This window comes from Cinclus cinclus, chromosome 27 (assembly GCF_963662255.1).
Source record: "Cinclus cinclus chromosome 27, bCinCin1.1, whole genome shotgun sequence".
NCBI classification, from domain to species: Eukaryota; Metazoa; Chordata; class Aves; order Passeriformes; family Cinclidae; genus Cinclus; species Cinclus cinclus.
The window spans coordinates 1,435,424-1,460,974 of record NC_085072.1 but is presented as its reverse complement, the minus strand read 5'-3'; the positions used below and the strand labels follow the sequence as shown (position 1 = coordinate 1,460,974).

At 48.7% G+C, this 25,551-nt stretch overlaps 1 protein-coding gene across 4 annotated transcripts in view; it reads left to right on the top strand.

The window, feature by feature from the left end:
• Positions 1 to 25,146, top strand: part of RAP1A (RAP1A, member of RAS oncogene family) — a 31,146-nt gene extending 6,000 nt beyond the window's left edge. For 3 of the 4 annotated variants that reach the window (XM_062509688.1, XM_062509687.1, XM_062509689.1), the window contains exons 2-9: positions 8,673 to 8,742; positions 12,010 to 12,093; positions 15,179 to 15,247; positions 16,001 to 16,057; positions 16,977 to 17,117; positions 20,395 to 20,538; positions 22,832 to 22,947; positions 24,422 to 25,146. In XM_062509688.1, the coding sequence (XP_062365672.1) occupies positions 12,037 to 12,093; positions 15,179 to 15,247; positions 16,001 to 16,057; positions 16,977 to 17,117; positions 20,395 to 20,538; positions 22,832 to 22,918 (555 nt within the window). In that variant the 5' untranslated portion in view covers positions 8,673 to 8,742; positions 12,010 to 12,036 and the 3' untranslated portion in view covers positions 22,919 to 22,947; positions 24,422 to 25,146. Of the gene's footprint in view, positions 1 to 8,101; positions 8,743 to 12,009; positions 12,094 to 15,178; positions 15,248 to 16,000; positions 16,058 to 16,976; positions 17,118 to 20,394; positions 20,539 to 22,831; positions 22,948 to 24,421 lie in introns of those variants that run through there. The other variant, XM_062509686.1, reaches the window with a different exon arrangement.
• Positions 25,147 to 25,551: the final 405 nt, after the last annotated feature.

The window sequence follows — 25,551 nt, the reverse complement described above, 5'->3', positions numbered from 1 at the left end:
TAAATGAGGGTATTGCTGTGAGCTCAGGGCAGTGCAGTCTGCTCGTGATGGGTCTGAGCATGGCTGGCTCGGGCTGCTCCTGCCTTGGCAAGGAAAGCTGCTGCAGGTTCTTGTCCAAGGGAAGAATCTGGGTGGAATCAGGCATTTCTCACACTTTTAGCTGCAAGTAGACCCTTCATCTGGAAAGCATGGAGGACGTGGGAGGAGCGCTTCAGCTGGATGTATTGCTTACAGTGCCTTTTATGTTGTTTTTTTTATGTAATATTCTTTTCTCTCATGCAAATAAACTTGAAGTTGTAGGGAGGGGCAGCTGAGAAGAGGAAAACTTTCATTACAGACAGCTGACATGCAGAATAACATCTTTTTATATGCCACTCACCACATGATAGTTAAAAGTAACTCATAGTTCACTGGGTAAGGCTATTTCTGGCACAATTCTCCTTTTTTTTTTTTTTTTTTTTTTTTTTTTGATAACAGTCTCATTCCAGCACATCTTGCATTTGATGTGTTGGTTAGTCCTATGCTGAGTAACAGTTACTGGGTATCAGGCCTGAAGAACAGAAATCCTGATGGATTTATGAAGTAAAGATGGGTGAAGATGAAATAAATTTAGTCAGCTGTTGCTTTCTGCTGTAGATTATAACACTAATTGTAGCTAAAAATAACGTTAAGATTCGAGATAGAGACTGAAGTGGTTCCAGACAGCCTTTCTCATGAAATATTTATACATTTAGGGCTTTTCAGTCATCAGATCACTTACGAAGTTGTGGAGGTTACATTATTATTATGGCTTAGCCTTGTTTTGTGAATACACTGCGTTGGTGTATTGATCACTAGAATGCAGTCAAAGCTTTTTCAGGAATCCCATTTGAAATGATCAAACAGATGTAATGCTCCAGGGCTCTTTCCTGGTGCTGTGATTCTGAGAAAGTGGGTCTTGTCCTTTTCTCTGTAATTTCAGTATTTTGCAGCCTCTGTTAATAGACTTGGTTGCCCAAACCCTTGTCATAAATGCAGTATCGAGTCTGAATGCATTTAGCACCAGAGCAGACTTGGGCTGGGTGCTGGGTGGCTTAGCAGGTGTCAGAAGAATGAAGTTGTGTCTGCAGAGCTCCAACTTCCCTTGTCCTTTTCATGCCAGCTTCACATCCACTGCATCTCTATGGGCAGGAGTTCAAATAGGTTTAGGAACTTTTAAAAACCAGTGATGGCAGTTCTGTGCTGGGAGCATGGGCTGGGCTGATGCTATATTTGCAGATTTACTCCAGAAAAAACAGTTGAGTGGGAGTTTTAACTTTGGTGGGGAGGTGTCCTCACCAGAAAGAAGGCACAGAAATTTTGGGAGATGACAACACTCCAGTGAAGTGTGCTGTGTTCTCAGGTCCTGCTCCCAGTGCAGAGCCACCCGTGCCCAGCCTGTGTGTGTGACAAATTTACATACTATCTTGGGAGAGATGATTTTTTTCCTTTTGCCCGACATCTTGTCGTTTCAAAGACACATCTAAAAAGAAGCCTTTTTCAGTTGCTGTTTGGATGGTGTTGGTGAGGTGCAGGGGCAGGGCTGGCTCATGGGGAGGATGTGTCCTCCCTTCCATGTGAGCCAAAGCCAGCCCCTCTCCTGCCAGCAGGGCTCCAGCTGCCCTGGCCCTGGCCTTGCTGCTGTTTAAAGGCAGCTGTATAATTGTCTATTTTGGTTGTAATCAAGCTTGACCTATAAATGCTGAAATGGCTCGTATAAAACTGATTAAACTATCAGCGCAGTTTCCTTTAATGCCACCTTTTATTCACCATAAAGGAAATTCCAGGATGAATTGTCAAAGGTGTTTTGCCCTTTTAAGCAGGTTCAGGAGGATTAAAAACTTTAGAGAAGCCCTGGTGCAGAGGCCAGGTTTGGCAGGGCTTTGGTTAGAGCCCTGCTGGCCTCAAAGCGCTCGCTCTGGCACTGAAGTGTTAATAACTGAATATTCCTTCAGTTAAAACCTTCACACAGAAGAAAGTTTCATTCTCACTGTGGAAGAAAATTCAGTTTCCACCCCCACTCTGCCCCAAGGTTCCAGGAAGCAGCATTAAGGGGCTGAGCTAAATGCTGAAGGATTAAGCACCACATTAAATAACTTAATTTCTTTATGAAACGTAATGAAACTGTTACTTTCCCCTCTGTTTGAAGTTAATTCTGTGCACTTAATGCTATTCAGGCTCCTATCAAGCCTTGAAATCTGCCATGAAAAGCTTTTAGGAGGTGCAGCCCTACTTGGCAGTGCTAAAACACATCCGTTGTGGGCTGTGTTTAAGTCCTCATTACTTGGATACTCACGGCTGCGTGGGCTTTATTTAAACTGATAAACAAATGTAGTATTAATAAGTGGCCATATGGTCAGTGGGGCTTTTCATTGTGAGGATGGTTGTTAAAAGGGGCGTTTAACGAGCACCAGTTGCGTGGGAACGGGAGGGGTTTGCTTGTGGCTGCCCCACACCAGGCAAGTGAAAATCTCTGGGCTGCACATGCAGAGCTGACCTTTAGACCAGGCTGCACGGTCAGATCCAGTGTGCAAACACACGCACGCTCACACTGCTGCAGCTGTGCCAGGCAGATTTCAAGAATCTCAGTGTTTTCTGGAATTCGTGAGTTCGCCCGCTCTCCTGAAGAGCTGGGAAGTGCCCCGTGTTTAGAGGCTTGGTATTAGTCTTTGGATTTATCACTGGTGGGTATAAATCATAGAATCATGGGGTGGTTTGGGTTGGATTACCTTAAAGCTAATCCAGTGCCATGAGCAGGGACACCTTCCCCTATCCTAAGCCAGTGCTCCAGCCTGGTCTTGGACCCTTCCAGGGACCTCACTACCCTTTGAGTAAAGACTTTCTTCCCAATACCTAATCCTCACCTACCCAATATCAGTTCGAAATACGCAGGAGGAGCAGTTTAAACCTCTCCCGTTTTATTGAGAAGTTTCACATAACCCTTAGTGGCCTGGAAGCTTCATCTCTTCATTAGTTTTTTTGTGCTGGAGACCAAGTGAGCTCAAACTGGACTTTATGACCCATGTCTGGTCACTACTGCTGCAGAAATGAAATCATTGAAGTGCAAGGTGAAATTTCGGTGGCAATCTGTCTACCTCATGTCACTTATTTACTCTTAATTATATAAACCAGGAAGAGTAGTGGTGAAGGTTGCCAAGCTACTATCAGCACAACAAATTATTCCTACCAAGTAGAATGGAGTTGGTCTTTTGCTACGATTGAGACTCCTCGGGTCTGTCTAAAATTTAATCTGTTTTATAAAAGGTCAGGATATTTTTTCCACTAAAGGAGATGGAGAGGAATGAAAAACTTTATAGGACTTAAAAATCTGTGGCAAGTTGTGGATGTGATAGGCAGCAAATGGAGGAAATGCCCTGAACGGCTGCTGTGTCTAATGGCGATGCCCTTTAACGTTTACACGTTTGGCTGATGAGGAAGTGGGAAAGGAAGTATTTTTTTTCTTTTTTTTTCTTCCAAAACAAGCTGTGGAGAACTCCTCTGAATGGTCTCTGCTGAACTACTCCAGTAGGGCTGGATGGGAAAAGGAGAAATGGTGAACGTGGCTGGGGAGGAGCTGTGACCTCACAGTCCCTCCTTACCAAAGGGCTTCAGATGCTTGGAACTGAGCAGAGCGTCCTGCCCTGGGTGTGCTGAGCTCAGGGGCCGTGTGTCCTGCCCCTGTCCGTGTGTCCTGCCCCTGTCCGTGTGTCCTGTCCCTGTCCGTGTGTCCTGTCCGTGTGTCCTGCCCCTGTCCGTGTGTCCTGCCCCTGTCCGTGTGTCCTGTCCGTGTGTCCTGTCCGTGTGTCCTGTCCGTGTGTCCTGTCCGTGTGTCCTGCCCCTGTCCGTGTGTCCTGTCCGTGTGTCCTGTCCGTGTGTCCTGTCCGTGTGTCCTGCCCCTGTCCGTGTGTCCTGTCCGTGTGTCCTGCCCCTGTCCTTGTGTCCTGTCCATGTGTCCCCTGCCCCGTGTCCGTGTGTCCTGCCCCGTGTCCGTGTGTCCTGCCCCGTGTCCCTGTGTCCTGTCCGTGTGTCCCCTGCCCCGTGTCCCTGTGTCCTGCCCGTGTCCGTGTGTCCTGCTCCTGTCCTTTTGTCCTGCCCCGTGTCCGTGTGTCCTGTCCGTGTGTCCCCTGCCCCGTGTCCCTTTGTCTTGCCCGTGTCCCTGTGTCCTGCCCCGTGTCCCTGTGTCCTGTCCGTGTGTCCTGCCCCATGTCCCTGTGTCCTGCCCCGTGTCCCTGTGTCCTGTCCGTGTGTCCTGCCCCGTGTCCCTGTGTCCTGCCCCGTGTCCCTGTGTCCTGCCCGTGTCCGTGTGTCCTGCCCGTGTCCCTGTCCTCTGCCCCGTGTCCCTGTGTCCTGCCCCGTGTCCGTGTGTCCTGTCCGTGTGTCCCCTGCCCCGTGTCCCTGTGTCCCCTGCCCCGTGTCCCTGTGTCCTGCCCCGTGTCCGTGTGTCCTGTCCGTGTGTCCCCTGCCCCGTGTCCCTGTGTCCTGCCCCATGTCCCTGTCCCCTGCCCCGTGTCCCTGTGTCCTGCCCGTGTCCCTGTGTCCTGCCCGTGTCCGTGTGTCCTGCCCCGTGTCCGTGTGTCCTGTCCGTGTGTCCCCTGCCCCGTGTCCCTGTCCCCTGCCCCGTGTCCCTGTGTCCTGCCCGTGTCCCTGTGTCCTGCCCGTGTCCGTGTGTCCTGCCCGTGTCCCTGTCCCCTGCCCCGTGTCCCTGTGTCCTGCCCGTGTCCGTGTGTCCTGCTCCTGTCCGTGTGTCCTGCCCGCAGCCCAGTCTCGGTGTGAATGTGCCCAGTGCCGCAGTCCGGCCGGAGGGGAGGCTGCCAGCTCCAGCCCTGACGTAGAGCTTTGTTCTAATTTGGGGATGCAGTGTGTGTTGGTCTTTGGGCTGTGCTGCTGGCTTCCTTTCCCCTGCCTTTGGCTGGCTGGCACACGTCCCTAGCAACTTGCTGCAAGTGCAGACCAATAGGACAAAAAATAAATTAGCTGTTTCAGCGTGGCAGGCTTTAGCTGCCCAGAGCCCTTGTTCCGTGCCTGGAGAGTTTCTACAGCAAAACAGTTTCCAATGAATAATTAGGCAGTCACCTCCATAGAAGTTAACATTATGTTACTTGAAATTGCAGGTTCAGCGAGAAGCTGATTGCACAAAAGGTTGCAGGCTGAGGAGGATCAATCCCGGAGTGTTTGTGCACAAAATGACTATTTCCAATGACAGAATTATTGCTGTTTTCCAAGAAGTTAGTTTCCCTGCCTTGTTTGTGTGGGCTGCAGTTAATTTGCTGGAAGCTCCAGCTCAGCACAACACTGGAGTCGGAAGGGCTCTGTTGCTGGAGGACTTTACTCTTTGCCCAGGCTTTTGTGGCCTTGGCCCTGGCTCAGGAACACGGAGTGATGCAGAAAGTGGTGATGGGCATGTGGCTCTGAGGAGCACACTGCTGGGCCCTGAGCTTTTGGGAATGGATGCAAGATTTGAAGGCTGCTCTTGCCTTCTGTGATGGAACTCTTCAGATAACACCTCTGGCCAGCGTCGTTCTCCTGTCTTCTCACCTGTTTGCTTTTTTGGCTTGTCACCAGCTTTATTTTCTGTGTGTGCTTCTTGCTGCGTCTTTTGGGCGTTATTTGTTACCTGAAAAACAAAAAGGAAAATATATTTAGACTCGGATTACTGATGAATTGGACAAGGGACAGCGCGTATGCTCCAGCATCAGGAATGCACCACAGTGGGGTCGTGACTCATCCTACAGCAGGCTTGTGCATTAGCTAATTACACATCTGTTGCCTTGATTGGTATTTGATTTGATGCTGAAAGCAGTCAGTGGAAATGACAATGATTTTGGTGTTAAAATTGCAAAACTGAGGCTGAGATTCCTGACACAAATTATAAAACATTATCCCTTATGCAATGTTAATATCTAAAACACACTCACTTTGGTGTCAGATACCGCAGTGATAACGAGTAAGAAGAGAAATGCGGAGGCTGTGAACGGAAGTTTGTCAAACTGTACTTTTGAAGTCACACTGAACTCCTGCTTTCTGCTTAGTCTGGTCTTTTAGTCTTTTGTTTTTCTCTGTGCTCTCATTTTTTCTGGTGTTGGTGGCCTCAGGAGAGGTGGGGGAGGTTCTCCCTGTACCCTAAAGCCAGGGAGTTTGACTGCCTTGGAGAAGGGGCTCACTTTGTGAACAAGGGAGTCCATGGCATGATTTTTATTAATGAGATAGACTCCTGCTAACTAACAGGGTAATCTATGACAGTGTTTGCCTTGCTGCTGTTCAGGGGCAGTATCTGCTGATGCACTGTGGGATTTCCAGCCAAACCCCTTTCATTTGGGATGCACATCCCTGTTCCCTGTAACCATTGCGTAATTGATGACAGCTTTGAGGAGCATTAGGGAAGTGGTTCATGTACTTTCGACTTTGTTGAGTAATTGAATATCCCTGAACATGGTGTAGAACAAATGAGGGAGCAGGAGCTGTCCTGGGGCAGAGCCCGGAGTGGCAGCAGAGCTGCTCCAAGCCAAGGGGAGATCCTTGCCCTGGTGATTCCAGCCTTTGCTGCTGCATCATCCTCTCTGTTTGTTTGGATTTTTTTTTTTTTTTTTTTCCCTGCGGAGAGAATCTGTCAGTGTAAGTGTGGTTTTGATCGCTGTAAATCTTCCCCTTGCAGAAGTGCTGGGTTTGGGTTTGTTTTGCCAACACGGCTCTGAGTAAGGGAGGGATTTTGGTAGAGTGTTGAGCAATGTTTAGTTGACACTTTAAAAAAAGAAAATCCACCCCTTTCCATGGCCTAGTTTATAGTAACTGCAAAAAAAAAAAAAAAAAAAAAAACTGGCACGGAGAACATTTACAAGTTGAAAATTAAACAGGTTTGTTTATAGTAGCCACAATTCAGTATTTAACTGCCAGGATAAAAATAACCAGGACGTGTGGCTGCAGCATCCCAAGAATCTGCCTCTCATTTGGGAAATGGGAAGGGCACAGCCACAGGAGTGGCACAGCCAGCCTTGAGTGGAGGTGCTGGAGTTCACAGGGGCATCTGTGCTTCTCTCCCAAATGTGCACAGTGCTGACACTGCTTTTCCCTTGGAGACACTCAATATTCCTGTTTCTGCTGGTGAAAATCAGAGAAAGGGAGGAGTGAGTGATGAGCAAGCAAAGAGTTATTCTCTTTTTTCCTTCCTTAAAGCCAGGTGAGTGGTCCCTGCTCCCTGCCTCTCTCCTCTTGGCCAGGGACAGCTTCCTCTATCCCAGTGCATCTTCCTGGGGAAGAGCAGAGGGCAAAACCCCTCAGGCTCACAGTGCACCTTGAGAGGCCACCTCACATTGTCTCTAGGAACTGCTGCTGTGGTTTCTGTGCTGCTCTTTCTGTGCCTCACTTCTTTCTGTTCCTTTTCTCTCACCCTCATTTAAACTTGGGCTGTGCTTTTTTTTTTTTTTTTTTTTTTTTTTTTTTTTTTTTTTTTTTTTTGGTGCAAGTGCAGCCAGTGCTGCTGAGCCATCGTCTGCCTGCAGTCCTGCAGCTGCCACTGGCAGCACCTTCCCGAAAAATCAGGGAATGGTTTGGGTTGGAAGGGACCTCAAATCCCACCCATCCCACCCCTGCCATGGCAGGGACACCTTGCACCATCCCAGGCTGCTCCAACCCCAATGTCCAACCTGGCCTTGGGCACTGCCAGGGATCCAGGGGCAGCCCCAGCTGCTCTGGGCACCTGTGCCAGCTCTGCCCACCCTGCCAGGGAAGAATCCCTTCCCAATATCCCATCCAGCCCTGCCCTCTAGACTCACTTTCTCTTATACTTAGAAAAATATTCCACAAGGATTATGAGAGCTTCCATTATCTGTTTTGAAACAGACTGTGACTCCAAGGTGACTCCAGAGCTGCTAAAAAGAAACACTTTCAAAAAAACAGCATACTAGGTTGTCATTTAAACTTTCTATGATTCCAGAGGAACTGCTGATTCTTTTTTCTTATCCTTTGAAAAGAACAGATAAAGTGCTGAAATGAAAGACGGGACCCTTTGCCTGTCAGAGCAGCAGGGTGTAGCCAGTGCTGGGATTGCTGCCTGAAGTGAAGCATCAGTGCAGCTGCTGTTCAGGGTTACTGAGCACAGGACTTGGACACTGGAAATGCTTGAGCTTCTGGAGCTCTTGGACAAGGAGCCAGCAGCTCCAGGGGCAGGACATGGTGCTGCTGGGGCTTGTTCTCCTCGCCAGGACTGTCCCAGAATCCCAGAATGGCTTGGGCTGGAAGGGACCTTAAAGCTCAACTCCCTCCTGCACCCCTGCCACAAACCTGATGGAATCCCTAAAATAATTGTGCTTTGTAGGTGTTGCACTGGATTTTGCCATGGCAGTGTTGGCTGGGAGCAGATAAGTGGTGGCTTCCCCTTGTAGCATCATCAGGACATGGGGCTGCTCTAAATCTTCCTCCCGTGTTTCTGGTAGCACTTCCTCTACTGAGTTTTCATCTTGTAAAATTAGTTGTGAAATTGATGCAGCCTCAAACATGGTTAGTTTGAGTTTGTCTTTTGTAAGTGAAGTCTTCCTTGGAGTATTCTAGGGAGAAGTCCACAGGAACAGGGTGGTTTGGCTTAAGCACTACAGAGATGCTTTGCAAATGCTGAAATTCGAAAACCTATTAACTCTTTTTTTAATTCTTCTTTTTTTCAGTTCCTTGTGGGGAGCCTGGAAGTACCTTCAGTAAAGCTGCTAACACTGATGAGAGATCTTTTATGCCAAGGTAAGAGTTTTTTAGTGTTCTCATCCTATTTTAAATGCCATTTCTGCGAACATTGGAGTGGGTAGTTAAGTGAACTGCTTGCACTCACTCTCTTTCAGTGCTGTGTTTGCTTATTTTGGTTCATGCTTCTCTCTCCCCACCACCCAAATTATAAACTTCTTGATGAGCTGCTTAAACTTTCGTAACAGGAGCAGCCATTTTTTGCATCAGGTTTCTGTCCTGAAGGGGCTCAGCCCTTGTCCCCCCACCTCCCCCAGCCCCTGCCCAGCTGCTTGGGAAATACCCTGGGGGTTTTGCCTCTCCCTGCCCCGACTCAGCCCCTGGCTTGCAGCAGGGTGAGGATGACTCCTGCAGTTTGGAAAGTGCACCAGGGCTGGGCTGGAGGAGGATACAGGTGAGTGGGAGCCACATTTCAGCTTGGAGCTTCAGCTGTGTTTGCATCCATCCACCTGTGTCCCTTCACAGGGATCCTCTGCCTGCACTGCCTGTGGATATTGGCACAAACATCCTGCAGCTTTTTCCACCTCTCCATCTGGTCCCAGGATAGAGCCCTTCATTCTGGTGTCAGGAAGGAGCTGAGCAGCCTGGGGCTGCTGCTGTGGGTGGGTGAATGTCCCTTTGTGCCTCTTCCTGGGCACTGTTGTGACAGCAGCAGCAGAGAAGAGATGCTCCTGTTGAAGAATCCAGAGCACAGGTGGCTTCCCATGTATCAGGTGTTTGATGGTGTAGAAGCAGTTTTTTTGTGATTATAGATGGAAGAACGTTATGATTTATTACCCTGTAGTGAGGGAATGGCCCAGGGAGCTGCAGCTCAGGGCAGTGCTGGGGTGAGACTCATGCTCTGTGCCCTGTGCTTGTCCTGCTCAGTGTCTGTCTGGGAAAAGGGAGCCAGGAGCAAGGAGACACACTCAGCTTTTGCTTTAGTTTTGCACCACAGCATTCAGAACTAATGAGACCAGTTTCACGACATTTCCAGTGAATTTTTCTTACACTCTTTAGTGATCATACTCTTCTCTTGACTCTGAAGGAGCACTTAGCACCCATAATTTAATTCCGTTTGGAAATGGAGCCGTTGCTTCACAGCATGTGACTCCACTACAGAGAGCTCTGGATGGAAATGAATGCTGCTGTGTCTGACTGTATTTAGGTGGGCTTCAACAGTTGCCAAATGAAAAGTTGGCTGGGATGCAGCATAGTAATTTCTTGAGCACTCTATTCATGTTGTATAAACAGATAACATTAACATACTTGTGAAAGAGCTACAAGATAATTAAGGCATGTGGGGTTTACAGTAATAAGGCTCGTGCCTTTCAGGATCTGGTTTCCTGTTGCACCTGGAAAAAAAATCAGCAAATACTGTAGAGAAGAAATGAGAAGTTAGTCTTGTACTGCTCCCAGCTTAAACTTTCCCACAAGTATTTTCTACTATAAATAAGAAGTGAAATAGTTCACAGCTAAATTTAACCCTTAGCTTGATTGCTTTCTGGGTTTTCTTCAGTGCAGCTGACTGTGGGACTGTAGGAAAATGAAGACAAACTGGATCAATAAGTTGCATTTATGCTTTATAAATAGTGCATCAGCTTTTAATTTCTAGGGATTATCAAGGGCAACATAATTGTTAATAGGAATTCCCCTCTCCTTCCTATTCAAAATGATGATTTTTGAAAGAAAGGAAGTGAATGTTACTTCTCAGGGAAATGGCCAAGCAGAAGAGCTCACAGTTCCCAGAATTTAGCCAGAACTGTTGTCAATGTCCTGGAGTGCACAGAGTCGCCTGCTCTGCTTTTAGGCAGTTTCTGGAAAACCCCTTTCAGTTTGACTTGATTTCACAAATTGCAGTTAGGCAACTGCAGCTCACATGGGCTTCAAGATTTGAAGAAAAACCTCCTCCAGGTGCCTAAAATGATGGGCTGTACTGATTGCTTGAGCCTCACTCCCTCTCCAAGGCTTGGATGAGGGAAGGGCAGCTTGGCTGTGTGACTGCAGAGCTTCAGCACAGGCAAGTCTTTTATTTCTGTTACTCTGGCTCAAAAATGAGTTTGAAGTTTTGCTAAACTGAGCACAGAAATTTGTGTGTCTCTGTCCAGCTGCACGTGGGATTTTCAAATTTTTGTTTAAACCCATGCTTGGGTGGCGTTCAGCCTGTGTGGCTGGGGGGATGTTTGGGGAGGGTCCCCAGCTCCCTGTTGAGGTCCCAGTTCAGCTGGGACTGGTGTTGGGGCAGCAGCAGCACGTGGGGTTCCTCTTGACTCTTGTTTCACATCTTCCCCTTGGAAGTCCAAATGACAGAAGAGAACCTGTCCAAATTTAATGATTACATAAACTTGAGACACAAATTGTCGGGGAGTTGTCCACTTCGCAAAGCTAAAAATACAATAAATAAAAATACCCCTGTTCTTCACGGGCTTGTTCACGCCATCCACGAGGTGATACATTTCTCTGTCAGGCTCCTTGGAAGACGTTTTCTTTTCAAAGGCTGTAGCCAGTGAGCCCATAAATGCTGTGGCAAGGTTAGTTTGGAATGCTCGGAGGAGCAGCCTTACTTGGGAAGGAAGCGCCGTGCCTGCGGAAGGGGGACTCGTGCTGAGCTCATTGTTTGCTGCAGCCCCAGCAGTGGGACAGCCCAGCCTGGCTGCTAATGTAAACACCGTGGGAAGTGTTTATCACCAGCTTTGTCATTTGCCTTATTTGTCAGGGAATCTCGAGGAGGACGAGAAGTTTTCTGGTGCTGCGTAGTGGCTTGAGGGAGTTGTGAGATTTCCATAAAAAGGCAGAGTCTGTGCTGGGCGAGCAGAGCTCTGCCTTGGCAGCCGTGTGCTGGGCCTGACCTTTTCCAGAGAGAAAGCACTGACCTAAATCCCTCCCTGCTGGGGGTGGAGGGGAGAAGGAAACCTCTTGACTTGCTTCTTTCTGATCTAATTTTCCTGTCCCATGCTCTGGTTTGTGCCATGGAATGCTGAGGAAGCGGAGGACAGGCAGTGACAGCTCGTGGTGCCTGGCTGGGACAGGCTCTGTGTTTGTCCCATGGTGTGTCCGTCCTCTTCCTCTCCGAGCACTGCCAGGATCCAGCTCTGGCCATTTCCTGGAACCTGGGGCTGTTGGAGTGGCCTTCTGAACCCGAGGGTTGGGTGGAAAAATGAAACCCAGAGCTGTCAATAAAGGTGTTCTCGTTCTCATTAGGATTGGGTGAAGGGGGGGTGAGTGCTGCTGCTTTCAGGACACAGCCCCAGCTCTGTTTTAACTGCTGCCTTTTCTCCTGCCCTGCAGGTCGTCGCTCTCTGAACAGACCACACCATGCGTGAGTACAAGCTGGTGGTCCTTGGTTCAGGAGGTGTGGGCAAGTCTGCTCTGGTGAGTTTGGGGAAGCAGCTCTCACCATACCCAGCCCTCCAGGCTGCCTGGCTCACTGCACAGCGGGTCACTGATGCTTTGGGGAATTTGTGTGACTTCTAATACGTGCCAGGACTTCCGTGTAACCACTGTGACACTGCTGAGTGGAGGGGTGTCATGCTTTAGGGGAGGTGATTAATTGCTGGCAATTAGCGTGTCATGTCTGCTTCCTGCACGGGTGTTGTGTTGTGTGTCTGAACATCAGTGTGAGTATTAAACCCCAGCCAGCACTGGCACAGCAAGAGAAGCCTGGCTGGAATCAATCACAGGATTTGGGGTTCAGCCTTGCACGCCTCCAAGGCTGAGTGTTTTCCATGCCCAGTGAGCACCTGGGCTCAGGGCTGTGGCCCTGGGAATCCACCTGCAGCTGTGCAGAGAGGGAGGAGCAGGCTGAGGACACTTTGCACTCCTTAAGTGCCTGTCTTGTTCCTAAGGAGAGGTTTACACAGCAGAGTTGATAGCGGAGCACTGTGAGTGAGACTTGTGTCACCCATTTATCACTCACCAGTCAAGCAACTCCCTCCAGCAGAGAAGCAAAGAACTGGTCAAGTGTGAAGTTATCTACAACAAGGAACTGCAGTGTTCCTTGTCACAGATGTGATAATGGCTGAGCAGCCTTTCCTGTCCTGCCTCCTTGTTTGTTCTGCTGCTACAGCCAGGTGATAATCCAGGTAAATCACCTGCAGAATCCCGGTGAACAGGAGGAGAGATTGCTCAGCTGTATATCAAATTTGATGCATTCTTTCAGCAATCCCATACTAATCACTACAAGATGTTTACAAGGTGTAATTTTTTTTACAAGCTCTGTTCTTCCACAGCACTTTAAGCAATCTGTATTACTTTTTCCACTGGCTCTTTCCTGATTATCTTAATTTTCTTATGTAACACTGAAAGACTCACTAGGTGAAGTGGGATACTTAGTAGGATGCTGTAAATAAAAATCACTCAGCATCTGACACACTTGAATTTCCTTCTTTGTGATGTGAAATCTGAGTCAGCACCATCACTGACCTTTTTAACAGCTGAAATGCAAATACTCAAATAGTCTCGTAAACAAAAGTTAAATTCTTTTTGACAGCCTGGGTGCTAAATCAGTTTATTTGGTAATTCATATGCAGCATGGATCCATTATGTTTATAGGAGCACACAGTGAGTGCCAATTAGCTGCTAGGAGTGGATAATACTTAACCTTTCAAAGAGTCTGTGTACTTATTTACAGGCATTAGCAAGGAGAGATTACAAGGTGAGATTTGAAATAATGGGGGGGGGGGGTCGGTCACTTTAAATTTCATTCTTCCAACTGTACAAACTGACTTGTGCAACAAAGAGCCTGGTGTTCACTTGCAGCTCTGTTTGCACTGGGTGCAGATGACAATATGGGGCTGTTTCACTGCAGATCCTCCTCACTGTTTTAACTCTTCTGTGCCAACCCAGTGCTGGTGGTGCTTCTGGTAACAGTGATGGAGTAGCAGAAAACCTTCACAGTTATAAAGCCACAGTTGTTTAGCAACTTTTGTTTCCTGTGCAGCAATTTTATCCCATTTCTGAGGCTAAAGCTCTTCTGGAGTGCCAGTGGGTGACACAATTTACAAGGATGCCCAGTGGTGCAATGTCTTACAGAGCACTGGAAACTAAAGTAGGGCTGCACAACCCCAAGAGAGGGAAACTTGTAAAAGTCTTGGAACTACACATAACCCAAAACCACCCCCAGATTTGTAGCTTCTCCTTTGGCCTTTCTTTTCACCTGTAATAAATGAAATGCAAGTCCATCAGAGGTGGAGAGTGTTAGATGGCAGCAGGGGTTTGTCAGATCCTCCCACCCAGGCTGAGTTCCCCAAACAGGGGACAGAGGTGCCAGTGCTCGTGGGTGAGCCTGTGGCACAGAGCTGCCTTCTCTGGGCCCCTTTGGGGAGCAGCTGTGCTGACCTGACCGTGCTGAAATACTCAGAAACAATCCTACAGCACAGCTGGAACCTCCAGTTCTGGCTGCTGGGTTATTGCTGATCTAACACTGTGATGGGTCCACCTTAATGGGGTCTTACTGAAGGGTGTTCCTGACAGCTGGGACAACTCTGTAGTGTGACAAGAAAATTCTGGAGAAGCGGAAACCTTGTTCATTAGAGTGTAAAATGCACTTATTTATTGATAGAGAATAATTTTGAAATGAGGTAGTTGTGGCTTCTCAGAATTCTTCACAAATTTGCAGAATTCGTGTATAAAACTTGTGAAAGATTCAGCTGGAAAAAGATATTTGGTGTGCTTGTTGATTTTTTGAGAGACCAAATTACGTGCTGGGCTCTGAGCTCTCAGTTTCACAAACGAGCTGCACCTTGTTTTACAAGCATCACCCGAATCTTCTGCCACTGCTGTGCTGTTTTACTGCAAATTATTGTGGGTGACAAGGGAAAAGGAGCTTTGCCTCCCGGAGGAGCAGGAGAACTGTGTGCTGGCAGAAGGCAGGGCACAGAGCTGGCTGCGTGGATGGTTCCAGCTGGGTGCCAAGTGCTGAGCTGGGCAGTGAGCAGCTGCAGGGGAGGGAGATCCCCTTCCCCTCTGCATGGAGCCAGGGCTCCTCCTTCAGTGCTCTGTGCTCGGGGAGTGCCCGCAGGCTCTCCAGGCTGCCCTCCCTGCTCTGCTGGGTCTGCAGCTCGGGGCTGATTTGGACTCAAATGTGGATTTTCCACGGTGCACGGGTTGCCAGTGCTCCTGCTGAAATCTCAAGTCTTCCATACTTGGGGGTTTTTATCCTTCTAAAGTCACAGGCAGTAGAGTAAAAGCATTTTTGAGGGTATCATCTTTTCTGAGACAAGCAAGCCAACAGTTGGGTGTGCAAAAAAGTTTTGAAAACATGTTTGTTTTAATAGAAAAAACCCACAAATTTTATTTTCAAAATTGACATAGTATGCCTTTTTCTCCAGTCCTCACTATTGATTTTTAACAGCAGGGCAGTTTTACTGTTCTTACTTTTTCCTAAAGTGCTTCTTGGTGAATGTTTCTCGTTGTGTTCAGCTCACTTTGGTTTTTTTCTGCTTTCCTTCCTCCCCAGACTGTACAGTTCGTTCAGGGAATTTTTGTTGAAAAATATGACCCAACAATAGAGGATTCATACAGAAAGGTAAAACACCATCGTTTTTATTTCTTCTGAGTGTCAACAGAGGATCTGCAGTTCTTGGGGCTGCTCTGGGTGCAGAAGTCCTTGCAGGGTCCCTGAGCTGTTACGTAATCCCAGGCACAGAGCTGCCTTCTTCCCTGGCTGCATGTCAAGTGACCCATTGTTTCACGGATTAGCAGAAATGTCACCAGCATTAAAGGCTCCAAAACACACACTAAAAACTTGTGACATTTGTGCCTGCGATAATTAAATTAAATTGTGGCGTGAGTTCTGCTGTTAAATTTATTTGACTTTCCTGGAATTGCCCTCTTTAGATGCAAGACATTTCTCAGTGAGTGGAAGATTTGCAAAGTCTCACTGTGAGGATCCTGAAATATTTTGCATTTTCTTCTCTTCTTTATTCCCTTCTCCCCCAGCAGCAAAGAAAAAAAAAAAATAAAATTTTTAAGGTGTTTTGATTTTTAAGAGTAGATTAAGTCGAGATACTTAAAATCTCACTTAAGTTGAGATGTTTACAGTGAGCTGCTCGTTTAAGCCTTGCTAATGAAGGGAGTCCTGGAGCACTGAGCTGACCCAAATGCCGGGCTTGGGCCATAATTAATCCTCCAACAGCAGTGCTCAGCCCTGGGCAAGTGCAGGTGCCTGCTCTGCTAGGAGCCCTCGGTGGCAGAAGTACAAACTGAGCTGAGTTTCTCTTGCCTGTCCCACTGCAGACAATTAATTGAGTCTGAGCTCTTTGTTCCCCTTTTTCCCCAGCAAGTGGAAGTAGACTGTCAGCAGTGTATGCTGGAGATCCTCGACACAGCAGGGACAGTAAGTGGCATTTCTTTATCTATTGCTTTGTTAGGAATGGTAATCCTGCCCAAGCAAAAGCAGTAAACCAGCTGCAGTAATTCAAATAGAAGGATTTTTTTCAATAACCCAAACCCAGTGTGGTGAGTGCCCTGGTGAGCTCTGTCCCAGCTCGTGCCCCAGTGCTGGGACACAGAGGTTGGTGCCTCCTGTTCCATCCCCCACATCAACATTGTGCTCTGGGAGGATTTTAAACGTGAATTTTGCAAGTGGCCAGAATGCAAGGACCCGGGCTGCTGCCCTGCCAGGCACAGGGGCTGCTCCCAGCAGGTCCCATCAGCTGTGTGGGGAGTCCCTGCAGTGCCAGGGAGCCTCCCTGCAGCCCTGGCACCTCCCTGGCACTGCCCCTGCCCGGGGGAGGCTCTGGCTGTCCCTCCTGGGCCGTGCCAGTGTCACCTGCAGCTGGCACAGCCCTGTGCCCCAGCACACAAACCTCTGGGGCTGGCAGCACATCCCAGGCAGGTGCTGCTGCCTGGAAGTTGTTTTTGTTGAGAAAGTGCTGGGAGTTAGCAGCAGGAGCAGCAGTTGTTGCTCTGTGGATCTGGTGAAAGTCCTGTCCCAGCTCCGAGCTGGCATTGTCCAGCCTGCCCTGGCATTTCTGTGTCTGCAGAGGTGGTTTTGTTGCTGCTCTTCATCTTTTCCCTGTTTTTTTCAAGAAGCCCTTTATTAAGGGGGGGGAAAAAAAGCCAACAAAGGGAAGGAGAGTGTTAATTCTATTATTCAATTTCCATGCTTCAGTGGGTTCCTGGGAGGGCTAAATATGTAAATCCATGCTGTGTGGCACTGTATTCTTGTCTCCAGTACAATAAGAGTATTCCTGTGGAACTGTTCATTAGCTGCATTCACCAGCTAATTACTTTAAAAAAATCTCTGCTTGCAGGAGCAGTTCACAGCCATGAGGGATCTGTACATGAAGAATGGGCAGGGGTTTGCACTAGTATATTCTATAACAGCACAGTCCACGTTTAATGACCTGCAGGACCTGCGGGAACAGATTCTACGGGTTAAGGACACTGAAGATGTGAGTGCAATGTTTGTTTTTATTTCTGCAAACGGTGAAGAAGTGTTTGCTCTCAAATGCCTGTATGTTTACACACAAAGCTTCTTTCCAGGAATATCCTTGGGTAGTGTTGAGTAAGTTTTCAGAGCCCTGTCGTTTTCAGTGTTGTTGTTTGAGGCACAGCACCTGCCAAGGGGCATCACAGAACCACATTTTCCCATGTCCTGGAAGCCACAGGCTTTTGAAATGGTGGGACTTGATCGAAAACACCATTATTTAACTTTTTGTCCTTTAAACTTCTTTCCAGGGACTTGCATATTCTTCTTTCTCTGTGCTTTATTTCCCTCCAAGTTAAGGAAAAACAGCAGTAAGGGTGTCTTGCTCTGCAGACTGACAGGGGTTATTCCAGATGTGTGAGGGGGAAGTGGAACTTCAAAGCTGTGCTGTTTCCCAGGGCTCAGCCTGCAATTCTCTGCAGCCCTGGAGCAGCTCCTCAGCAAAATCTGTCAGCAAGGAGGTCACACAGTGAATGAACTCAAGGGCCATTAAGGGCCTGATAGACTCTTTGGTCCTTGTTTTGGTTGTTTAAAACCCTTTTCAAAATAAGGAAAGATCAGCTGTGGGGAGCTTGGGGTTTGACAGAAGATGGGACAGGCTGCAGTGGCCCCAGGCCCCTCCTTGTGCAGAACTGCTTTTCCTTTCCAGGGGTTAGAGGGGTAAATCCCTGCTGGCAGCATTTGCACCCTGAGCTGGGCAGGTTCATCCCTCAGCACACACTGCTGCTTTCCTCTGGACTTCAGCAGCAGATTGCATTGTTAAAATGCATTAGTTTGCTTTGTGTGGTACTTGTTGAAGCCAAGCTTGAGAACTTTTTGAAGATCTAAGCCACATTTTGCTGTTAGGAAATGTTCTCCTTTCTCTCTTCATATCAGAATATGTCTAAAGTCCCAGTGCATAAATCATTACATCACATCTATCTGGAAGAGTTTAAATTCCAGTCTTCTACACCTAACAGTAAATGATCAAAGGTAGTCGCTCACCAAACTCCACTTTTGGATTAACCATTAATACCTTTTGAAATTAATTAATACCTTTGAAAATTTTTGAAATGAATTAATAACTTTTGAAATAACCTTACGCAGTTTCATGTCTTTCAAACCTGTACTGCTTACTCATCTCAGGATCACTTTTTGCCCTATTATTTCACATCTTGATACGCTTTAGTTTTTTGCTGAACATGTTCAAAACACATTTTCATGTTTCAGTATGAGAAAATTTCTCATAACTGTCTAGAAAACTGTAAAGAACAGGATATATACAACTCTGTCTAAGCTGATAGAGTTGTAAATATCCTGTAGATCTGATTTCAAATGAGCTTTTTTTGCATTTGCTTCATCTGTACTGTGACTTCAGGTTCCTTATATAATAGGAAAAGTTTATGTCTCAAAAATAAAAATATGATTGTTTCCTAATGGGAGTTTGAAAGACAAAAATTAATCTTGAGTGTAGTTGTGTCAGGAAGAGACCACAAATATTAACAGGGAAGTAGATTAAAAGCACACAGTGTGTTGTAAATTCCCAGGTGAAGAGGCAGTGATTTCTTTTCCAGCTGGAAAGGACTCGATTTCTGCTGAAAGAATGAAATGTTTGAGGAAATGGAGCGGGTGCACACCCTTATCAGCAGCTCTTGTCAGTGAGAGGGAAACAGGAAATGGTGCTGGGCTGTGGCACCGTGCTGCTCTGGGGTGCAGCTGTGCCCTGTGCAGAGCCCACAGGGCCAGGTGTGCCCAGCCTCACCTGGGCCAGGGGGAAATGGAGCTGGGGAAGCCCTGGGGCCACTCCTGTCCCCATGCAGGTGGCACCTGGGAGTGGGCCTGGGGCTTGTAGGAGAGATTTTTGGGTGGTCTTTGTTACAGAATCCCCGAGTGGTTTGGGTGGGAAGGGTCCTCAAAGCTCACCCGTGGGCAGGGACATCCTGGGACACTGTCCCAGGGTGCTCCAAGCCCTGTCCAGGCTGGCCTGGGACACCTCCTTTTGTACCTGTTGGGGACATCTTGGAGGGCCACAGGCATGACAGACACGGGAGAGGGGCAGATGCCACTTCATCATTGTCTGCTGGCTTCTATTTATTTATTTATTTGTTTGATTGGTTTGTGTTTCCCCTGCTGCATTCCCCCTGCTGCATTCCCCCCTGCTGCATTTCCCCCCTGCTGCATTTCCCCTGCTGCATTCCCCCCTGCTGCATTCCCCCTGCTGCATTTCCCCCCTGCTGCATTCCCCCTGCTGCATTCCCCCCTGCTGCATTTCCCCCCTGCTGCATTTCCCCTGCTGCATTTCCCCTGCTGCATTTCCCCTGCTGCATTTCCCCCCTGCTGCATTTCCCCCCTGCTGCATTCCCCCTGCTGCATTCCCCCTGCTGCATTCCCCCTGCTGCATTCCCCCTGCTGCATTCCCCCTGCTGCATTCCCCCCTGCTGCATTCCCCCTGCTGCATTCCCCCTGCTGCATTTCCCCTGCTGCATTCCCCCCTGCTGCATTCCCCCTGCTGCATTTCCCCCCTGCTGCATTCCCCCTGCTGCATTCCCCCTGCTGCATTCCCCCCTGCTGCATTCCCCCTGCTGCATTCCCCCTGCTGCATTTCCCCTGCTGCATTCCCCCCTGCTGCATTCCCCCTGCTGCATTCCCCCTGCTGCATTCCCCCTGCTGCATTCCCCCTGCTGCATTCCCCCTGCTGCATTCCCCCTGCTGCATTCCCCCTGCTGCATTCCCCCTGCTGCATTCCCCCTGCTGCATTCCCCCCTGCTGCATTCCCCCTGCTGCATTCCCCCTGCTGCATTTCCCCTGCTGCATTCCCCCCTGCTGCATTCCCCCTGCTGCATTTCCCCCCTGCTGCATTCCCCCTGCTGCATTTCCCCCCTGCTGCATTTCCCCTGCTGCATTTCCCCCCTGCTGCATTTCCCCTGCTGCATTTCCCCCCTGCTGCATTCCCCCTGCTGCATTCCCCCCTGCTGCATTCCCCCTGCTGCATTTCCCCCCTGCTGCATTTCCCCTGCTGCATTTCCCCTGCTGCATTTCCCCTGCTGCATTCCCCCTGCTGCATTCCCCCCTGCTGCATTCCCCCCTGCTGCATTCCCCCCTGCTGCATTTCCCCTGCTGCATTTCCCCCCTGCTGCATTTCCCCCCTGCTGCATTTCCCCCCTGCTGCATTTCCCCCTCCTCAGTTTGAGAGGCACAGCAGCACAGAGCTCTCTGTACATGAACTTGCTGATGGATCTCTCCTCCTGCTTGCTCCTCTGCAGGTTCCCATGATTCTGGTTGGCAATAAATGTGACCTGGAGGAAGAACGAGTGGTGGGCAAAGAGCAGGGGCAGAACTTAGCACGACAGTGGTGCAACTGTGCCTTTCTAGAATCGTCTGCAAAGTCCAAAATCAACGTAAATGAGGTAAGTGCCACCTATTTGTGTCAGCCCAGCATCAATGTGCCATTAAACCAGTGTGTGTGTGTGACCTGGGGACATTCAGGATGGTCCTGGTTTCTCAGCCTAGGAAGGGGTTGCCCTGCAGTGGATTCAGGTATTTTCTGTCTGCTTGGAGGAGATTTGCAGGGTGAGTTCCCAGGTGGGTGTTTCTGTGGCCTCTCTCAGGGGCCGTGGATGGCAGAGGTCCTGAGCAAGCCCACTTGGCTGGGTGACTCCTGGCTCAGATCAGCTTTATCTGGGAGGAGTATTTTGTCAAGATAACTGCTGCCATTCCAAACGTGCGTGATGCACCTTGTACTCCTCGTCTTGTGTGCTGCTGGCTGCTGGGTTTGAGGCTTTTGCCTTTCTGGCTGTGGATGCCTCTTCACTGCCCTCTGTGAGCCCCCAGCTGGCTAAAACCATGCCCAAACCCAGATCTGAGCAGTTCCCCGAGTTTAACTGAGCCCCCTTTGCCCTGGGCTGCCTTCTCCTGCTGCCTGGGGCCATGGGTTGTGCTGAGGGAGCTCTGCTCCACATCAGGCACCAGGGTTTTATTCTGTGCTGGGAATTATCTGCCTGTGCCAGAGGCCAAGTTTCCAGGCACAAAAGCTAAGGTGACCCGTGCAGCAGGGCTGGGCTGGTGCCAGCAGATAAGTGGGACTGTTTAGGGGCTGTGTGATAAGCAGGAGCAGCAGGATCCTGGCCTGGCAGCCAGCAGGATGTGCTGCATGGGGCTGAGGAAAGGGAAGGGAGCTGCAGCTCTTGTGGCTGGGACCAGCCTGGCTGCAGCACTCAGGATCCAGCAGGGATTTGGAGCTGGAGTAAAACCGGGGCTGAAGCAGGGAGCAGCTCAGGGAGCAGCAGGGAGGGTGGCACAGTCTGGGGTGCAGGCAGAGGGGCCCCTGCCCGTGGGAGGGGGTTCAGTGGGGGCACAGCCTGCTGGGACCCCCCTCACCCCTCACCTGCAATCTGCTCTCCCTCTGTCCCTGCTGGGTCTGCAGCCTCAGTGAGGTCACAGCAGAGAGGAGAATGTGCTTCTCTGGGAGATGAGTTTCTGATTTCCTTCTGATCTTCACTTTCTGGTTTCCTGCCAGTTGATATTTCCTGGTTGTGGAAAGTACAAAAGCTGAGGAAGTCAGAGAGAGAACTGTGAATGAAGCAGCTCAGTGCACTGGGAGTCTGTCCTGCCAGCTCCTGGGCTGGGGAAGCATTTGCATTCTTTTGGGGTTTATTCTTGCTTTCTCACTACTTTTGGGAGTTTCTAAATTTGGGTAAGGAGTGGTAAATTCCTACAGGCATTTGCTGAATGTGAATCAAACCTTTCAGATAACAAGCTTTCAATCCAGAGTGAATCAGGTGTCCTTCTGGTGGCCTCTGAGGTGCTCCTGCAGCACACTGACTGTTTCTAGGGATGGTGGCATTCCTGAAAGCTTGTTGCAGATGTCTGTACTCACAGTACCAGCACCTAAATAATCTAATTTATGAGAAAGGAAAATCGTAATTTTCAGTTGTTACAGTGTGCTATAAACTGTTTCTTTGTCTGCTGAATTTCTTCGGAATCAACAAGACTTTGTGAGCTGTCAGCCACTCCAGGAAGGAGAAAAAATAAACAAGGACAAGGGTGGAGCCCTCTGAAGGTTGAAATATTTCTCCTCAATGCTGTGACCCAGCTCCAAGCATTTTTGCAAAGCTCATTTTGCTATAAATGGGTTGAGTCTTGCTGGGAAAACAACTCCCAGCACCAGGGTTCCCAAAAGCTCTGCAGCTGAAAGGGCCCTGCAGTGTTCCCTGGTGGAAATGCCAGAGTTCAGGGCAGATGTTGGGAGGGACAGCCAGGGGACAGGACAGGGCTGCAGGGGCAGGGGGATGTTCTGGGCAGGCTGCACTCAGCCCCAGCCTGGGGGCTCCACTGCCAAGGTGATCCTTGAGGACATTGTGCCTGTCTTAAAAATCTCCTTTGTTAATCCCGAGTTTTCTCCCACTTCCCCAAAGCAAGGAAATTGTTGTCATTTCACTGCCGTGCTCTTCTGAAGGCCTTGATGCTGATGATAAACTGAGTTTCCAGCTCCCTTATGTCCTGCACACTGATGGGAGCTTTGGGTTTCTTCTTCCATAAGCAGCTGCTTGAGAAACATAAATAAATTTCATAAATTCAAGCAGTTTAATTGAATTTGCACAACTGCGGTCACCAGGAAAGAGTTGTCAGCTCCCCAGCCTGCCTCAGTTTTGACTTGTGTTTTATCACTTGGATTTTTCAGCTTGTGTTTTTCATTTGCAGATCTTTTATGACCTGGTCAGACAGATAAATAGAAAAACACCAGTGGAAAAGAAGAAGCCTAAAAAGAAATCATGTCTGCTGCTTTAGACTCGCATCATGCAGCAGCTCTGAGCCAGGTAAGAGGTGTCTGAATCCCACCTGGGGCAGGTGAGCAGAGCACAGAGCTCCTCACAGAGCCCCCTTCCCTCTGCTGCTCTTCTGGAGTGTGACTGAGCAGGAATTTCCTTTTGGCTCCTCAGGCTTCTCCCTCTTGCCTGTGACACTGAGCTCTGAGCCACCAGGGCTCACTTTTCCTTCCTTTTTATCCTCTGATAAACGTTGCTGTTACTGCTGCCACTGCTGCCCCTGTGCTGGGAGCTTTGGGGACAATTACAAATGGCTTTGGGTGGGACATGGGTTTCAATGGCACAGAAATAAAAAGCTGCCCACCAAATAAAAAAAAATCCCAAACCGAAACAAACATAAAAAACCCAAAAACAAACCCAACCAAAAAACCACGCCAAGGCTGCACACAGCTATAAATAATCTTCCTGTGTATCTTGGCAGGGAGCTCTGTGTGCTCACAGCTGTTCTGTCATGCTCCTGGAAGGAAGCAGCAGCTCTGTGGCTCCAGGTTTGGGACAGAAATGTCCCCATTTGGGGGCAGAGAAGGGCACTGGGTGATGGCCCAGCTCTGCCACCTGCCTTTGTCACCCCCAGAGGGTTCCTGGGGCCAGCAGAGCCTCTGCTCTGTGCTGGGTGGGTCAGGCAGAGCAGCTCAGCTGCAGCAGTGGGGACAAGCTGCAGCCTCAGAGGCTTTCAGGGCTGGACTGAGGACAGGGGGCTCTGCCAGTGCCTGTGGTGGCCCTGAGGCAGCCCAGGTGTGGCTCAGGAGGATCAGGGCAGCTCTGCAGTTCAGGGGCTGCCCTGGTGGATGAGACTCTTTGGGTGCCGGAAAATAACAGGGCTGTGGGAAAAACAGGGGCTTTAGGAGATGAAACTGAAGAGCCCTCAGTGGCTTTTCCTGTTGCTCAGGTGATGCCTCCTGCTCAGCCAGATGGAATTGGGCTCCCCCGGCCGGCAGGAGGAGATCTGTGCCCTGTCCCTCCCTCGCAGATCCCTGTGCAGCAGCACTGAATCACTGGCAGCTGCTGCACGAGTTCTGTGCTCAGCCCCCTGAACCACAGAATGCTGGCATGGTCTGGGTTGGCAGGAACCTTGGAGCCCATCTCCTCCCAGCCTCCAGCACCTCCCCAAAACCCCTCTGACTCAATGTCCCAGTGGGATCGTGGCTCAGGAGGTCTCTGACTCATCCCCAAATCCAGGAGATGAAATCCCCCTGCCCTGGGCAGCTGCTCCAGGGCAGAGTTCCAGAGCCCCTGGAGGCACTGCTGCTATCAGGCAGTGGCAGGAGGGTGGCAGTTGTCTGGCTCTGCTCTGTGGCCCTGATAAAACACAGCGTTTGGGGAGTTACACTTTGTACAATCTCCTGTTTCTGTACCTGGAAACAGCCCTGAATTCTGGGGAGAACGAGCTCTTGTGCTGCCTGTGGGCACAGGCACAAATGTCCCTCCATCATCTTCCATTTGTGCTTTGTTTTACTTGCTCCAGATTGCAGGAATGAAGAACTGTTGCCTAAATGGAAAGTGCCAGCATTCCCAACTTCAGAACCTTATGGAAATGAGTAACATATCGGAAGAAGCTTCTCCTGTTTTTTATGTACTATGGGAAGAATTTACATCTTAAAAATGGTTTGGACACAGTCTCTGGAAAAAGCAGTTGCTCTGTGTATATCTCTTGGAAATTTAAGCCAATATTCCTCCTCCTTTGCAATAGCAATTAACAGATGTGAAAATAAATGTAATTGACTCTAGCATATGATTATCCCAAGGAGCATGGATGCATTTCAAATGTTAGAGATTGCTACTATAATTAAAATTCATATTGACCATTTTATCATAATTTCTCCCCATCAAGCACTAAAAATGTTCCACTGTTATATTTTATATCTATAACTATAGATATATATTATCCAAAATTTCCCTTTGAACTCACTGCAACAAGTAACTTTTTGAGTCATTGACTTCATTTTATATTTAAAAGTTATGGAATATCATTATTTTCATTCTGCCATTGTATTCGAATTAAAAATGTTTGTGCATAATGCTTTGGAAAAATGGGTCTTTTATAGGAAAAAAACTGGGATAACTGATTTCTATGGCTTTAAAAGCAAAAATATATAATATACTAAACCAACTCTAATATTGCTTCTTGTGTTTTACTGTCACAGATTAAATTACAGCTTTTATGAATGATTAAATTTTAGTACATTTTCATTTTTGTTTCTGTGTTTTTGTTACCGTTTCCTGCCCCTGGGTTTGCTGCATGTTCTGAGTTCCTCTCCCATCCTGGTGGATCAGGTTTTGCTGAGGTGCCCCCAGCACTGCTCCCCCTGTGCTGTGTTTGATGTTCCCCTCCCAAAAGCAGTTCTTGTGTTTTCTCTTGGCTTTTTAAGGATTGTATTGCTGCAGTTTCTGTCCAGTGCCTGATGTGCACAGGTTTGGTTTCATTCCTAGGCCTGACTTGGAGGATGATCCTTGGTTTCAAACCTGGATTTGGCTGGTGGTCCCTGATCAGCTGAAGGGGTTTTTCATTTCATTTTGGGTTTGTTCCTTGTATTTTTTAAATACTGTTGGTTTCATAAAGTTTCAAGGGGCAGAATCTGAGATGTGTGGGTGCTC